The 18,412-nt window shown below is 36.3% G+C and overlaps 1 protein-coding gene across 1 annotated transcript in view; it reads right to left on the bottom strand.

Annotated features, from left to right (window-relative positions):
- BBS9 (Bardet-Biedl syndrome 9) overlaps positions 1–18,412 on the bottom strand; it is a 469,218-nt gene that overhangs the window by 197,840 nt on the left and 252,966 nt on the right. The window contains exon 19 of the mRNA XM_040259660.1: positions 16,832–16,984. Within this exon, the coding sequence (XP_040115594.1) occupies positions 16,832–16,984 (153 nt within the window). The remainder of the gene's footprint in view (positions 1–16,831; positions 16,985–18,412) is intronic.

An 18,412-nucleotide genomic window follows, 5' to 3' on the forward strand; every position in this document is an offset into this window, starting at 1 on the left:
GGGGAGAACACACCTGAACTCCTAAAATGGATTCATAAATAAAGCTCATGCCCTAAAACAAATTCACATAAACCACTGACAAGAACTTTAGGCCCCTGTTTAGTACTCACTAGTCTTAACTATGTGTCAAACAAACAAACTTGGTGATCTGTTTGCTAAACCTCTAGAGTTAGTAAATTCGGAGTCAACAGGGCTATTACAATCAGGAAAACAAAGAAACAGAGAATGGTACCTCAAAATCCGATAGAAAGCAAATCAAATTATATGTATTTTAAAAGTAGACAAAAGAATTTTAAATAGCACTTTTGTCTAGACTGTTCACTGGAGGAACAAACAGTACTTAATAGAACTTAAGTGTTGGAGGACCACCAGGCTTGGTCCTCAGATCTGTTTTCTGCTCTATCCTCAGGGCTCAAACAACAAACAAGTGGTGTGTGCAATCAATACGTCAACAAGTAGAGACTACCTCTGGTTAATTTTTATCACTCCTCTCCTCATAGTTCTAACATATAGTTTTATACATAAGTAAACATCAGAAAGTTCCATAAGAGAAATTATATAGACCATGAGTAGTCGGCTCAAGGAGATTGCTGACTAAGAGAAATGAGAGAGGTGACTGACAGGGTGAGATAGGATTTTATGCAAATAAGCTTTGAGCCACGAATTTCAAGTGACAGCATGAACAGAGACAATGTTCTGATGTTGGTTTCCAAAAGAAAAGGAAAGACTGTAACCAGGGACTTGTAGGCATAGGGGATAAATCAGTTGAGATATCAGTACTGGAAACCATGCCCTAAAGAGCCCAAGGAACATGAAAATAAATTGAAGATTAATCCTTGCAAAGTGAGAGGAAGCATTCAGGCTGTAGCTAATGCAGACTGCAACTGAGCCCACTTAGACTATCTGCCTTTATTACTAACTAAAGAAGCCTCTCTTCTTTAACATCTACAAGTCTATCTGGCAAACATTCATGCAGTACTCGTCCCAGTATGTCACTGTTCTGTGCACTGATAGGTAAGTAAAAAAACTATACCAGTCATCCAAGAGCTTATAGATCATCAGGAGAAAAGAAGCAAATACTCAAGTAATTATGGTGTCAGGCAGAAAAATATAAGTAGATGTTACATCAGAGGTTTAATTATAGTGCTCCTGAGGTTTAAAGGAAGGAGAGATCACAGATAACTGGAAGTGGCAGGAAGAAATAAAGGAGTACTTTAAAAAAGAAGATATACTTTGTAGGAAGCTTCCAGAAAGAAAATGGATCAAAAAAAGGTAAGGTTCAGGTAGTGAGAATAGCATAAGCACAGGGAAAATGGAAGAAATGTATAGGGTAAGTTTGATCAAAAGAGAATAACCTAATAAACAAATGAAAAAATGCCCAAATCACTAGACATTAAGAAGAATGCAAATTAAAATCATAATGAGATAATCACTGGAAAGCCTATAGCTTAAAAAAAGAATAAAAAGTGTTGGTGACCATGTGGAAAAAGTTGAACCCTCATACACTGCTGGTAGGAATATAAAATGACACAACACAATCCTGAGGAAAACAGTTTGTGAATTTCATTGAAAGAAACATAAATTTACCATATGACCTTGCAATTCTACTCCTAATAATCTACCAAAAGAAAACATGTGTTCACATAAAGACATATACATGAATGTTCACAGCAGCATTATTCATGTGTTGGTCAAACTGAAAACAATCCAAATATCTATCAACTGATAAAAAAAACAAATTGTGGTATATCCATATAGTGGAATGCTATTCAGCAATAAAAAGGAACAAGCTCCAACAACATACTACTATATGGACAAACCTCAAAAGCAGATGTTAAGTTAAAACAAAAAAAAAAAATCCAAAAGACTGTGTTATTCTGTTTATGTGAAATATCCAGAAAAGGTCAACTTAGAGAGACAGTAATTTCCTGGCATTAAGGTTGGGAAAGGGGATAAGTGTTAATGGGCACAAGGGAGCTTTTAGGTATAGCAATAATGTTCTAAAATTGGGTTGTGGTGAGGGAGAGCTGCACAACTGTATAAATTTACTAAAAATTATGAAATCGTATAGGTACAACTGGTGAATTTTATATTAAGCAAATTATACATCAATAGAGCTTTTGTTTAAAAGGTTACGCTAGCTTGACTGGCATGTAGGTTTTGCAGAAGTAGGAGTTAAGACAGGAAGGCATTGAGTTCCACTCTTCAGAGACCTTTGAGTGCCTGAGTAAGAAGTCTTACTTCTTGATTGGATAGACAACGGTGATGCCCTAAAGGTCTTAGAATGAGATAGGACAAAAACAAACAAAGAAAAACTACAGATAATTACATTTAGAAGATCAATCTCATCTAATGTGTCAGACAGGTAATCAACATTAGACTATAAGTACCAGGACCTTGTGGTTTCCTTGAGTGTCCTTGAGTCCATGGCCTCAACTTAGCAAGAGCCAATTCTCTTACACATTTTTACCTTGAATCATGAAAGTAAGATAAAAGATGGAGGGAGATGGCCCTGTGAAAATCTGTCACTTCCATGGGAAAAACATCTCCAAGAATATGACCTCTGAGCCCATCTTTCTAACTGGAAAACCAATTGAACAAGAATATTAACTGCTGTCCAGAAGCCAGTCTTAGATGGGGATAAAGGGAGGCAAAGAACTAATACTTGTGTGGGAAAAGTGGTTTGATTTTCCTGAAATCTATTATCCTGCTATAAGAGATTTGGAAATCATATAAAAGGAAATTTAAAAACAACAATATGAGTTGATCCATCAAGTAAAATAATGTTACCTGCCGATTTTACTGTACAACATTTTATTAATGATTCCCAGGTAAAGTGATAATAAATTTAAATCCATTTAAAGTCCAATGTTCAAAATTCATCCCTTTTAATTAGATGAAACTGCTTTTACCTATTATTACCTTGCTCCTAGACATACAGTTAGGTCTCTGTCTTTTATATTTTGGCTGTGCTGGGTCTTCGTTGCTCCGCAGGCTTTCCTCTAGTTGCGGCAAGCAGGGTCTACTCTCTAGTTGTGGTGAGCGGGCTTCTCCTTGCAGTGGCTTTTCTTGTTGCAGAGCACAGGCTCTAGGGCACATAGGTTTCAGCAGCTGTGGCAAGTGGGCTCTAGAGCACAGGCTCAATAGCTGTGGCACACAGGCTTAGTTGCTCCATGGCATGTGTGAGCTTCCCAAATCAGGGATGGAACCTAAGTCTCCGGCATTGGCAGCTGGATACTTTACCACTGAAGAATTAGGGAAGCCCAGTCTCTTATCTTTTTAAAAATATAACACCTCAATTTATCCTTGGTTACATTTCAGACTTTCAGAAAACTATTAGACCTCTAATTATTAATATACAGAGAAACATATCGGAACAGTTGTTCATAGACACTCTTACAAAGGTCATACATCTTCCTTTTGCTAAATGCATAAAATAATCTCTCTAGGAAACTGTATTTGTTTTCCTTTATTCAAAGAGAAAGGCAAGGAAGAGAAGAAGGTGGAGAGGGAGGAAGGGTTGTAAAGATTGTGATCATTGTCAATTCACAATTCAAACCATTCAGAACCCCATTTAGAGAAAACTAATACAAAAGGAATAATTGTGCTAAATAGGATTAAACAGGAAGAGAGATAACATAAATGAAAGAAAACCTCATACAATTACAGATAATTGGAGGGCACTTATATATTTTTCTCTCATCACTGACACAAAAAGATAAGATTTTCATTTCCTTATAATGGAGCCATTAATCGTTTTATTGTAATATTAGAAACATCTTGCTTCTGAGTGTATGTCAAAGGACTAATTTTTTTTTCAAAAGATCAAACAACAAATAGAATGAAATTTCAGCACAAGAGAGTACCCCTGATAACTTTTAGTTTGGAATGCAGATGAATATCACATTTCTGAATCTGGTAAGTTTGCCAAAATAAAACCCTAATACTGAATTTATAATCTAGGGAGATGTTTAAACCAACACTAGCAAGCAGAAAACTCCAATACTGATTGAACAACATGAAGATAAAGAAGTATGCATTTATTTTTTTTTAATGCATATGCCCCAGGGAAATAAAGCATACCAGACGGATATTAGAAGTAGAATGTTTTTTATACACTAATAGGTCTGTTCTCCCCTTGGTTTATGTACAATTCCCATCAATGTCAATTAGCATTATATACCTAAATCCAGGGAAGCGTAGCTCTAATTTATAATAATACTTTGCACTTACATATTTTTTTTGAAAACTAATTCAGTCTCACAAAGCCCTGTAACTTAAATCACTAGCATTAGCATCCACCAAACGACTGGCTAACAACCACATCCCAGTCTAAGGGCTGGCACTAGATGACCCAAAAAAGTCCCGTTTGTTTCTGAAAGTCTGTACTGATAGAAACGTAAAGATTCTAAATCCCTTGTTATACAGCACAATAAATATTTATTGAGAATTTTACTAGAAGATAAGCCCCATGCTGGATGCTGCTCAAAAAGGTCCTAAGGAAGTCCAAAGATGAAAGTGAAGAAGCGAAGGCTTAGAGAGGCTGTGACACACCCAAAGTCAAAGAGTCAGAGAGAGCTGGAACTGGGACCCAAATCTATTAACACAAAATTTGATGCTTTTTTTAAAAACAATACCTGAAGTCATGGTTTCTGTAAACAAAGGTTCCTGGTAGTTCTTGGTAGTCTTAGTGTTTCCCACTACCTACTATTCACATCATGTGAGTGAAAATCAACGGCCAATGATAGTCTTATCAAGAACAAGAGTTTAGAGGGACTAAAGGTGCAAAAAAATCAAGAAAAGAGACATTATAAGAAACAATATAAAATTGAGTTGACAATTATCTGTAGCTAGAACTGTAATGTTCACTAAGGTAGTCATTAGCCACATGTGGATATTCAGCACTTGAAATGTGCTGCAAGGGTAAAATAAACCATGTTTTAAAGACTGTGAAAAAATATTAAATATCATTAATAATTTTTATTTGCTTATGTTGAAGTTATAATATTTTAGATTGTTGTTGTTTGCCGTTCACTCAGTCATGTCTAACTCTTTGTGACCCCGTGGACTGCAGCACAGCAGGCTTCCCTGTCCTTTACCATCTCCCAGAGCTTGCTCAAACTCATACTTTAGGTATGTAGGGTTAAATAAAACACATTATCAAAATTAAGTTTACTTGTTTCATTTTGCTTTTTAACATAGCTACTGCTGTTGTTGTTCAGTGGCTCAGTCACGTCTGACTCTTTGTGACCCCGTGGACTGCAGCACACCAGGCTTCCTTGTCCTTCACTATCTCCTGGAGTTTGCTCAAACTCATGTCCACTGAGTCAGTGATGCCATCCAACCATCTCATCCTCTATTGCCCCTTTCTTCTCCTGCCCTCAATCTTTCCCAGCATCAAGGTCTTTTCCAATCAGGTAACTAAAGTTTTAGAGCTTCAGCTTCAGCATCAGTCCTTCCAATGAATATAGCCACACACATATATTGAATACATCAGTGATGTACTTAAAAGAAACACACTTTGGAGATTACATTCCAGATTGCACTCTGACCTAGATGAGGAAAAATTGGCATCATTTTTGAAAGAGCTCTGTAAGGTTCTCCAGTTTAGCTGAGGAACTGGTGAGGTTACAGTCAGAGCAAGATAATGCCCATCCTTACTCATATATTCACTCAAGTATACCATCCAGTTATCTAATTCTTCTCTTTTAAGTGAATAGGAATAAACTAACTCATATATGTCAAGATAACTCAAAAGTTCTACACATGAGGAGATTGGAGAAATAAACTTATAAGGTATATACAGGAGAGAGAAAATACTTCCCTCAGAAAACCAATGAAGACCAGGAGTTTCTCACATCTAATTTTTCAAAAAGTTATTATTTTATGAATTGTGGTAAAACAGAACATAAAATTTACCATCTTAAGTATTTTAAGTGTACAGTTCAGTAGTATTAAGTACATTCATATATGATGAAAAAAAACTGTGCTTATCAAATTATGATTACAATAATTAATATTTTAAATATCTTAAATGTTATTTAACAATTTAAAGTCATATATAACAAATGTATATCATTTTCAATTTTTTATCCTCCTTCCAAATCTTTCAATACTCATCTATCATAGCTACATCTATTTGTAAGTTATTATATATTAATCTTCCCAGGTGGCTCAGCAGTAAAAAAGAAAAATTCCACCTGCCAATATAAGAGATACAGGAGACGCAGATTCAATCCCTGGGTCAGGAAGAGCCCCTGGAGAAGGAAATGGCAACCCACTCCAGAATTCTTGCCTGGAGAATCTCATGGGCAGAGGAGCCTGGTGGGTTATATAGTCCATGGGGTCATAAAGAGTCAGACACAACTGAGCATCAGCAGCATACACTAGTCTGCTTTTTTCAATTTTTAAAAATGTTTCACATTATTCCAGTTCTTAAAATAATGAGACAAAATAATGATAAGAAAAAGAAAGTGAAAGTGAAGTCGCTCAGTCATGTCTGACTCTTTGCGACCCTGTGGACGGTAGCCCACCAGGCTCCTCCATCCATGGGTTTCTCCAGGCAAGAATACTGGAGTGGGTTGCCATTTCCTTCTCCAGGGGATCTTCCTGACCCAGGGATCGAACCCAGGTCTCCCACATTGCAGGCATACGCTTTAACCTCTGAGCCACCAGGGAAGACCAAGACACATCAAATGAGAGTACTACAATTATCTGATCATTTTCCAACTACAGAAAGCTGATTTACCATTTCTTACAAAAATGATTAATACCATAAATGAGCAACTTGATGAATGTCTTTTTTCTTTGCAAACTACTTTCTTAAACATCCAAGGATAGAACTATGAGGTGAAAATATGCAAACTCCATCTTTTTACTAACATCTCATCCTTTTAATTTTTTTTCAAACTTAGCTCTCCCAATCATCCCAAATATATGGTTACATGTTTCTCTGCTCCCTTTATCATCTGTTTATTCTATCTCCTTGGGAAGAGAAAGAACTTTTTAGCTTCTAAGAAGTTATAAGGAAAAAATGCAGCCACATCATCAAATCCCTGATACTTCCTTCTCAGTCTATCAGCATACTGTTTTTTACTTGCCAATGCAAAGAGGCAAATAGGCCTCTGAATGGTTTCATCACATATTCCTTTGTGTTATCAGCCAAAATCATGCTCATTTAAAATCATAAACCAAAGTACTCTTAGATTTTTGCGTGACTTTAAATGATTTTTATATATCAATACCACACAAATAAACAGAATGGAAGGAAGTCTTAAGCACAGAAAAAGTAACAAATGCAAATTAGAAACCACAGGATCGCTGTTTAAAATTGTGCCTAATACAGCCTCAGTTTTGCAGAACAGAAAAATCAGCCAAGTACCTTTCTAGAACATTAATGACTATCAGTCATTACATTACATGTATGTCATCTGACACAATTAAACTTTTAGATTAGTAAACACTTTTCCTCTGTTACAACAGAGGGTTAGTGTTCAAGTGGAGGGGAAAAAAAAATTAGTACACATAAAAGCATTAAAACACAAGCCAAACTATAGGGTAAGTCTAAATTTCCCCTATTTCAATTCAACTATTCAGTCCTGCTTTGACAAACAAATACATGTGAAAATTTTACAACATCAAAGAGAACTTATTTTCCAAAGCTCTTCTGCCAAGTGCAATAAGTACTGGTATTTGACGGCAAAGAAACTGAACTTCAGCATTAGTTACATTAACAAACTCACCTCTTCCACTGATACACAAGTTTCAGATGTAATACACACTTTGGGGAGCTCTCCAGAAGATTTTGTGACTTTCTGATAGGTACATATAAAATGAATATTGAATGATCATGAATATATACATATACACACCATGAATATGTACAAATATGCACAAATTTGCACAAATCTCCTTTTTCGTCTGCCTGACTGTAGATTTGCTAAAGAAAAACTATGATGTCTATGTCTCACCTGGAAATAATAGAAGCATGGACTTTGGAATAGATGATTTAATATCTGTGTAACACTGAGCAAGTGGTTTAACCCTGCTTTAAGTCTCAAGTTCTTCAACTATAAAATGGAAATAAGAATGCCACCCACATAAGATGATTATGTTACATGAAATAAATGAAATGTACCTCAGACTCAATAGATCCTCATTAAACACAAATTTCCCATCTTTCCCATACTTTCTTTCTTAGGTCTTTCAAAAATATATTCAGGTGATTGACAAAGCAGTATTATAATTATCCAAATGAGGAAATACAGGTTTCTGACTGCTGAAAAATAGAAACTCTTGACATAGTTACTTTCTTTCAACATTATGTCTCTAAAGCTAAAAGTAAAGGTGAAAGCTCTTTGACAAAGTCAAGATTTTTCTTCCAAAATTCTAGAATAAGGTATAGAAATTGTGGTGAGCAACTGGAAAAGCCTTATTCATTGGAAACCAGATCCTTCCCATGTAAGAATCACAAGATGCTTTTCCAGAGTGAACATGCTAGTCCCCTCTCCTTGCCTCAGCAGTAGGATGACCTCAGGAAAGAGGGGTTGGTAGATGCCCCAGTGAAGTCTGATGTGATGACAGGTAGATAGTATACAGGAAAGGCATGCTACTAAAATTATAATGTGGTGATGTGGTTTGGGGGTTCTATTCAATCAAAGATACAAGATATAAGAAATAACTTGCAGTTAAAAATGGGAGAAAAGTTGTTGGCTAAACTCTTTGTACATCAAAATTCATAACTATTCGTGGTGCATCTTGAAGCCAATGACCCACAGGCTGCCACCCACAACATGCTTAGAGACAACTAATTGCAAGATGATAACCTTAAATGCGATAACCCTGGTCACTTCATTGTCAGTTAAACAAGATGCGAGTCCCAGAGAAAACCTTTGAGCTATTCAGAGGAGCCCACTACATCCCTTCCTGTTCATCTTTAAGGAAACTTACAGGTGATTTTGGGGTAATGGTAATAAAAACAGTAAGTCTTTGAATTATACTCTACATTTGAACTCCCAATTGTCTTGTTCTCATTAGAAATCCCAACAGGGCAACAACAACCTACATTATTTGAGGGACCCAGAGCAAAATGAAAATATGGAGCCTCATGTTCAAAAAGTCTTAAGAATTTCAAGATGGCTACTACAGAGCATTCAAACCAAACACAGGGTTCTGTGACTGCATAGATAAAGCCCACATTGGACAGGACTATGGCAGTGACTTACAGGAGACTAAATAACAGATTCCACCCCCAAAACAGCTGACTATAACTTAGCACATAGGCAAGTATTTGGGCACTAGCCTGAAAATAGCACAGATGTTCTCTTTTCTTAAATCTAACTAATTGCAGGAGAAATTATCTCTAGAATCCATAGACCACACTGATTATGAATTAATGACATTTTAGTAACCAAAAAAATATAGGTTTCAAAGTTAAAAAATATAGAAAAACCTAAGTTCAAAGGCTAGGAAAGTTGCAAAAATTAGCTTTTAAAACATTTTTCTAATTTGTGCTGTGTTTAGTCATTCAGTCATGTCCGACTCTTTGCAACACCATGGACTGCAGCCCATTGGCTCCTCTCTCCATGCAGATTCTCTAGGCAAGAATACTGGAGTGGGTTGCCATGCCCTCCTTCAGGGGATCTTCCAACCCAGGGACTGAATCCAGGTCTCCCACACTGCAGGCGGATTCTTCACCGTCTGAGCCACCATTACTATATGCTAATTTAGGGTAGATTGTGAAAATGCCCACAATCCTTTACTCCTTCAATAAAGAAGAAGAGTTTACTTTCTCAGCCCTTTGATCTGGGTTGGTCAAAACCAGTGGGGAACTAGAGACAGCACAGGCAGAGACTTGAAGAGTATTTGTATATTGGGACCTGTAGCCACCATGTGAACAAGCACAGGCCAGCCTGCCACACAGGAGATACGTGTGGCACAATCACTCCATCTAACTGTGAGCCAAATGCCAAATATGTAAGTACATCTAGTCTCCAGCTGACCAACTAGCTAACCAGAGACACATGAGTGAATTCAAACAAGAACAGCTAACCATGCCCAGGTCAGCAGAACTGCTCAGCTGATTTGAAGACTCATGAGCAATAATGAATTGTTGTTGCTTGAAACCACTAAGGTTTGGAGTAGTTCGGATTATACAATAAGCAGAGGCTGAGACAACTAGTTCACCATTTTTGATGAGAAGATCAGATTCCCACTAAATTGCATAATGCATTCCAGATGGATTAAAAAAGTATATATATAAAGAATGATAGCATAAAAATGTTAAAATAAATTCTTAGTCAATATTTATGTACTCTTGGCATGGGAAGACTTTCCTAGACAGTGATGTCTGAAGGAAAAAGAGGAATAGATTTTACTATGCAAAGATTTTGTAAATTTTACTTGTCTAAAAAATAAAAGGCAAATGACAAATTGGTAAAATTTTACATATGAAGAGAGATTACATTCCTTATATACACAAAGTATTTTTTATGCATGACAAAAGTATGCTAAAAGCTTGCTAGCTTAATATACACAAAATAACAAAAAGCTGCACTACTTGATAAACTATTGACCAAAAGGTTTTACACATGTAAATCACAATAGAAGAAAGGTAAATGGCCGATTAACATTTTTTAAATGTTCAACCTCACTGGTAAGCAAAGAAAGATTAAAATAACAGTAAAATTATCTTACCTGGTTAAGAATTGTAACTATCAAAAACAATAATACCTAGAAAACAGACTTTATAAACTACCAGCAGAATTATAATTTAGTACATTTTTGTATGTGCACATGTGTGTGTGTGTGTTTGATGTGTGTGTGTTTGTGAGTGAGAAATATTTTTTGACTGAGAAATCTTCCTCTTAAGAATACATCCAGATGAAACAATCTGGGAGGCAGAGAAGACAGTCACTTGACCTCGTGATCCTACATCCCAGGTCACTAGAAGACTAGAGACTGTCTTCAGTTCACTGGCTTCACTGTGTAAGCTAGCAGTACCGAGAGTTTCTTCCCAAGTGGCACTAATGGTAAAGAACCTGCCTGCCCATGCAGGAGACCTAAGAGACGTGGGTTTGAATCCTGGGTCAGGAAGATCCCCTGGAGGAAGAAATGCAACCCACTTCAGTATTCTTGCCTGGAGAATCCCACGGACAGAGGAACCTGGCGGGCTACAGCCCATAGGGTTGCAAAGAGTCAGGCATGACTGAAGCGACTGAGCATGCACACACCCAAGAGCTTCTGCTAAACACCAAGGGCACAGAAGTCATACTGCCTGCCCATCCTGGCCTTACACACTCTATACCTGGCAAACTGACATTTGGTTCCTAAATAACAATAGCTACCATTACTGAATGAAGAGATAGTAAGCCAAACTTCGACTTCAGAACCTGTACAGCTATACCATCACTGACTCCATTACATTAATAAATATATTAATACCATATCAGTTATTTCACACTACAGCCAACTCAGCAACGTACAATCATTCATTTATGAAGAGATTTGGGCTTGACCCTCAGTTTGTCTTAAAAACTTTATTGGAATTCATAGCAGCTCCTGGACATCTAGCACCCTTAAGACCTAAGCAGAAAAAAAATAAACCCCAGAACTTAGAATGTAGAAAAGACAAAGAAAGTCTTGCTATATAGAAAATATGAAAAGCATTAAATGAAGCATCTTCATCAAACCCCTTTAAAGATCCCTCTGCCATTGTGTCCACAAAATGATACAGCACCATTAAAGGCAAGATTCTTCAGCTCCAAGTGCAGATGTGGCAGGAAGCCTAAGAATGAGACAGATCATTAAAGATATATGAAGAAGAAGGAGGAAGGGAAAAAAAGAAAGAAAATGAAGAACATAAAAAAAAATCCTAAAGACTCCACCAGAAAATTACTAGAGCTAATCAATGAATATAGTAAAGCTGTAGATATAAAATCAACACTCAGAAATCCCTTGCATTCCTATACACTAATAATGAGAAAGTAGAAAAAGAAATTAAGGAAACAATTCCATTCACCATTGCAATGAAAAGAATAAAATATTTAGGAATATATCTACCTAAAGAAACTAAAGACCTATATATCAAAAACTATAAAACACTGGTGAAAGAAATCAAAGAGGACACGAATAGATGGAGAAATATACCATGTTCATGGATCAGAAGAATCAATATAGTGAAAATGAGTATACTACCCCAAAGCAATCTACAGATTCAATGCAATCCCTATCAAGCTACCAGCGGTATTTTTCACAGAACTAGAATAAATAATTTCACAATTTGTATGGAAATACAAAAACCCTCGAATAGCCAAAGCAATCTTGAGAAAGAAGAATGGAACTGGAGGAATCAACCTGCCTGACTTCAGGCTCTACTACAAAGCCACAGTCATTAAGACAGTATAGTACTGGCACAAAGACAGAAATATAGATCAATGGAACAAAATAGAAAGCCCAGAGATAAATTCACACACCTATGGACACCTTATCTTCGACAAAGGAGGCAAGAATATACAATGGAGTAAAGACAATTTCTTTAACAAGTGGTGCTGGGAAAACTGGTCAACCACTTGTAAAAGAATGAAACTAGATCACTTTCTAACACCACACACAAAAATAAGCTCAAAATGGATTAAAGGTCTAAACGTAAGACCAGAAACTATAAACCACCTAGAGGAGAACATAGGCAAAACACTCTCCGACATAAATCACAGCAGGATCCTCTATGATCCACCCCCCAGAATACTGGAAATAAAAGCAAAAATAAACAAATGGGATCTAATTAAAATTAAAAGCTTCTGCACAACAAAGGAAACTAAAAGTAAGGTGAAAATACTGCCTTCAGAATGGGAGAAAACAATAGCAAATGAAGCAACTGACAAACAACTAATCTCAAAAATATATAAGCAACTTATGCAGCTCAACTCCAGAAAAATAAACGACCCAATCAAAAAATGGGCCAAAGAACTAAATAGGCATTTCTCCAAAGAAGACATACGGATGGCTAACAAACACATGAAAAGATGCTCAACATCACTCATTATCAGAGAAATGCAAATCAAGACCACAATGAGGTACCATTTCACACCAGTCAGAATGGCTGCGATCCAAAAGCCTACAAGCAATAAATGCTGGAGAGGATGTGGAGAAAAGGGAACTCTCTTACACTGTTGGTGGGAATGCAAACTAGCACAGCCACTATGGAAAACAGTGTGGAGATTCCTTAAAAAATTGCAAATAGAACTGCCTTATGACCCAGCAATCCCACTGGTGGGCATACACACCAAGGAAACCAGAATTGAAAGAGACACATGTACCCCAATGTTCATCGCAGTACTGTTTATAATAGCCAGGACATGGAAACAACCTAGATGTCCATCAGCAGATGAATGGATAAGAAAGCTGTGGTACATGTACACAATGGAGTATTACTCAGCCATGAAAAAGAATACATTTGAATCAGTTCTAATGAGATGGATGAAACTGGAGCCGATTATACAGAGTGAAGCCAGAAAGAAAAACACCAATACAGTATACTGACACATATATATGGAATTTAGAAAGATGGTAATGATGACCCTGTATGTGAGACAGCAAAAGAGACACAGATGTATAGAATGGACTTTTGGACTGTGAGGGAGAGGGTGGGATGATTTGGGAGAATGGCATTGAAACATGTATGCTCTCAGGTAAGAAATGAAGCGCCAGTCTATGTTCAATACAAGATACAGGATGCTTGGGGCTGGTGCACGGGGATGATCCAGAGAGATAATATGGGGTGGGAAGTGGGAGGGGGATTCAGGATTGGGAGCTCGTATACACCCGTGGCGGATTCATGTCAATGTATGGCAAAACCAATACAGTATTGTAAAGTAAAATAAAGTGAAAATAAATTAAAAAAAAGAAAAAGTATACCTAAGAGAGAAAAAAAAATTCTGGAACAGAAACAGCATTAGTGCTTACTGATCTGAGTCACATAATTGCTTCAGCACAGAAGAAATTTGCAATCTGTATTTGTAGAACAATATACCAAGCATTTCTACATCTACTATAGAATAGAATCTTTGTAATAAGACAGTGAGTATGTGCTCCATTTTATGGAAAGAAACTGAAGTTCTGGGAAGGTAAGGAAATTGCCAAAAGCCACATAGTAATAAGTGACAGAACTGGGGTTGTTGGTCTTGAAGCCCCATGTTCTTCCTAAAAGTCTACTATTGCTGCAGACTATCCCTCTAATTGCTACTGATTTTCAAATAACCATGAAAATTTCAAGAAGCAAATATATTATCAATACATTTAGTGATGTTCACATAATAAGCTATTTTTCTTCTTTTTGTTGTTGCTGTTGCTGTTGTTGTTTAGTCACTAAGTTATGTTTGACTCTTTGTGACCCTATGGACTATAGCCCACCAGGCTCCTCTGTCCATGGGATTTCCCAGGCAAGAATACCAGAGCGGGATGCCATTTCCTTCTCCATGGTTCTTCCCTTTAGAAAAGGTAACTATGAAAACAATATCTGATTCATTCTTCCAAAAACAGCAAAATGTGGTAGAGAAGCACAGTGTTGGGGAGGGGGTTTTGTCAATAAAATGTAACATGAAGAAGTCTTGTGCGATGGAGCTGCTTGGTATCTTGAATGCACAAGATGGTGGATACACAGACCTACATAAAACTGTATAGAACTTAATACATCCACATATAAGTACAGGTAAAATTGTGGAAATTTGAATAAAAATCTATAGCTTTTATCAATGTCAATAATCTGGTTGTGATAGTATACTATAGTTTTATAAAATGATACCACTGGAAGAAAGTGGGTAAATGATATGTGAAATTTAGCTGTATTTTTTTATAGTTTCTTTTTAAATTACTTATTTATTGACTGTGCTGGGTCTTCAGTGCTGCTTGGAGGTTACCTCTAATTGCCATCAGCAGGAGTTACTCTTTGTTGTGGTGCAGAGGCTTCTCATTGCAGTGGCTTCTCTTACTGTGGAGCATGGACTCTAGAGTGTGCAGGCTTCAGTAATCGCAGCAATCAGGCTCAGTGGTTGTGGCTCATGGGCTTAGCTGCTCTGAGGCATGTGGGATCTTCCTGGACCAGGGATTGAACCTGTGTCCCCTGCACTGGCAGGTAGATTCTTATCCACTAGCGAAGTGCCTAGCTGTAATTTTTGTTATAACTGCATGGGAATATACAACCATCTCAACAAAAAATTCAAAAAAAAATCAACAGAGTATTCATATCATCAACACTGATTTTGAAACGTATCATTGATATTGTATAGATATGTAAGAAGACATAATGTAGTTAATCAAAGCTGCCTTCTTTATAGTAGAACTGGAAGAGGCCTTATCCATGAAATTTCAATTTTAAAAATTATTATTTCAAGTCTTAGATGATAATTTTGAATAGTTTTTAAAGATGTAATACCTTAAGAGTAAGACTCAGATAACCCTAGTTATGCAAATGATAAACCATTGGTAGAAGAAAGACTCAAAGAGGAAGAAAAAAGTCTTTTTGAGCTAGAACAAAGGGCTATTTAAGAGTTCCATCTCATGGCCAACTGGCACATGAAAAGATGCTCAACATTGCTAATTAATAGAGAAATGCAAATCAAAACTACAATAAGGCACCATCTCACACCATCAGAATGGCTGTACTAAAGAAGTTACAAAAGACAAATGCTATAGAGAGTGTAAAAAAAAAAACAAAAAAAAACCCTCTTACACCATTGGCGGTAATGTAAAAGTTGGTGCAGCCACCATGAAAAACAGTAAGGAGGTTTCTCAAAAACAAAACATAGAGTTCCCATGTGATCCAGCAATCCTATTCCTAGGCATATATCCAGACAAAACTATAATTCAAAAAGATACACATACCCCTATGTTCACAGCATGATTCACAATAGCCAAGACATGAAGCAGTCTAAATGGTCAATGACAGATGAATAAAGATATGGTACACATATACAATGGAATACTACTCAGCCATAAAAAAGAATGAAATAATGTTATACAGCAACATGGATGGACCAGAGATGATCATACTAAGTAAGACAAAAAGAGAAAGATAAATATCATGTGATATCACTTATATGTGGAATCTAAAATATGACACAAGTGAATTTATCTACAAAATAGACTCACAGACATAAAGAATGGACTTGTGATTGACAAGGGGGAGGATAACTGGGGAAGGAAGGGATTGGGAGTTTGAGATTAGCAGACACAAACTATTGTATATAGACTGAATAAACAACAAGGTCCTACTATACAGCACAGGGAAGTACCCTGTGATAAACCATAATGGAGAACAATATGAAAAAGAATGTGTGTGTGTGTGTGTGTGTATGAATCACTTTATTGTACAGCATAAACTAGCACAACATTGTAAATCAACTATACATCAATGAATTTTAAAAACAAAATTCTATCTTAAAACATCAGCTGACAAAACACTGGAAGTATGATCCAATTGCTCTGTAAGACAATTTGAGAATTATGACAATTATGGGATGTACCAAGAATTGTCAACACACTAACCATAATAGCTACCATTTATCAAGCATATACTATATGCCTGGCATTACGCTGGCTGCTTCAAAGAAATGATGGAAAATCCTCACAAAAACTCTGGAAAGTAAAATATGGATGGATCTATTCTAATTTACTCAAAGTCACATAATTAGAGAGTGACAGAGCTTGACTAAATTCTGACTCTTAAGCTTGTATGCTGTTCACTGTTTCATAATACACAGGAAAGAAACACCTAACCTTGGTACTCTGGTACATGACTCTAGGAGTAGAAAACTACCACTGGTATTATACTTACCTGTTTGTAAGTTCCATCCAGCAAGGTGTCCAGGTGTTGGAGGGGCGCAGGTGTTTTATCCTTGAACCTTGTTAACAGCCGACGTTGAATGGCCCGAAATTGTACAGCTCTTTCAGACAAGAGTTCTTCTAATTTTTCACCATTTAGCCGCAACTACAATGAAGAATTTCTTTAATTCAGGCTAAACGTGCACAACAAAAATGTGTCTAAAGTAGGGATACTCGCGACGCCAATAAAAATTTGAAAAGAGTAAAGAGGAAATTTAAGTGTATTACAGAGTTTAGAGAATTAAAACAGTATGATATTTGATTCATGAATACATAAATGATACAGTGAAATAGGCTGCATAGAAATTTAGTAAAAATGGCCCACTTACCAAGGAATAAAGACAGATTATGTAATAAACATTTTCTGATAACTGATTAAATATACAATGGAAAAAAAGAATAATAATCTATAATCTCTCCCCTAGCCTTTGCAGCAAAATCAACTGCAGAAGAATCAAAAGTTTAAATAAAACAAAAGTACTAGAAAATTGTATATTTAAAATAATTTTAGCATGAGACAGATCTTTATAAGTCAAAACCCAAAAGTCACACATATACAAACACACATACACACCTGATAAATTACTAACTTAAACAAAAAAGTTCTATGTGATTGCCATAATATCTAGAAAGCATCTACAAACTGATAAAAAAAAAAAAAGTGACCACAACCCAAACAAATGAGTAAGAAAAAGAGCACCAATCCAACAGAAAAGTAGGCAAGATTCAGAGAGAAGTTAATACAAATAGTTCTCAAACATAACAGCCTTTGACCTAGCAATCGCACTTCCAGGAATTTTTCCAAGAGGTGTGCTTGCAAAAAGTAATGTACATGCAAAGATATTCATTACAGAATTTGTGCTGTTCCTATTACAGTAAGATAATATTAATAATCAAACTGCTGTCAATAGAGGAACAAGAGGACCACTAGGTACAGATAAGCAATGCTAGCCAAAGATGCATTCAAAGAAGCAAAGTAAAAAAATACAGAATATCATGCATGTATGTTTTCTAAAAATTTGTACAGTAACATAGTTGTGACTACATAGAACAATTCTAGAAAGATCACAAGAAACTGGACACCAAAAGTTGCATCCAAAGAGATTGAATAATGGGAGGATGAGAATCAGAAATGACTCTTTTCCATATAACTCTTTTCATAATTTTTGAATTTAATATTATTAAAATAAAGAAAACTGATCAAAGACATAGGGAACACTCCATGAAACCAGATCATGTGAACTGCTACTTTAACTTTACAGAACAGTCATAATACTTCTGAAGTATATTTAGTATGTTTGGAAATCAAACATAGTTTACATTTCTGATATCAAACCAAACTCCCCTCTTTTTCAGTGCATGTGTGGAGAAAAGACACATGATTGGGGGAAAAACTTGGAATTTTTAAAAATTTATTTATTTTAATTGAAGGCTAATTACTTTACAATATTGTAGTGGTTTTTGCCATACATTGACATGAATCAGCCATGGGTGTACATGTGTTCCCCATCCTGAACCCCCCTCCCACCTCCCT

The sequence above is a fragment of the Oryx dammah genome, unplaced genomic scaffold (assembly GCF_014754425.2).
Source record: "Oryx dammah isolate SB20612 unplaced genomic scaffold, SCBI_Odam_1.1 HiC_scaffold_18, whole genome shotgun sequence".
NCBI classification, from domain to species: Eukaryota; Metazoa; Chordata; class Mammalia; order Artiodactyla; family Bovidae; genus Oryx; species Oryx dammah.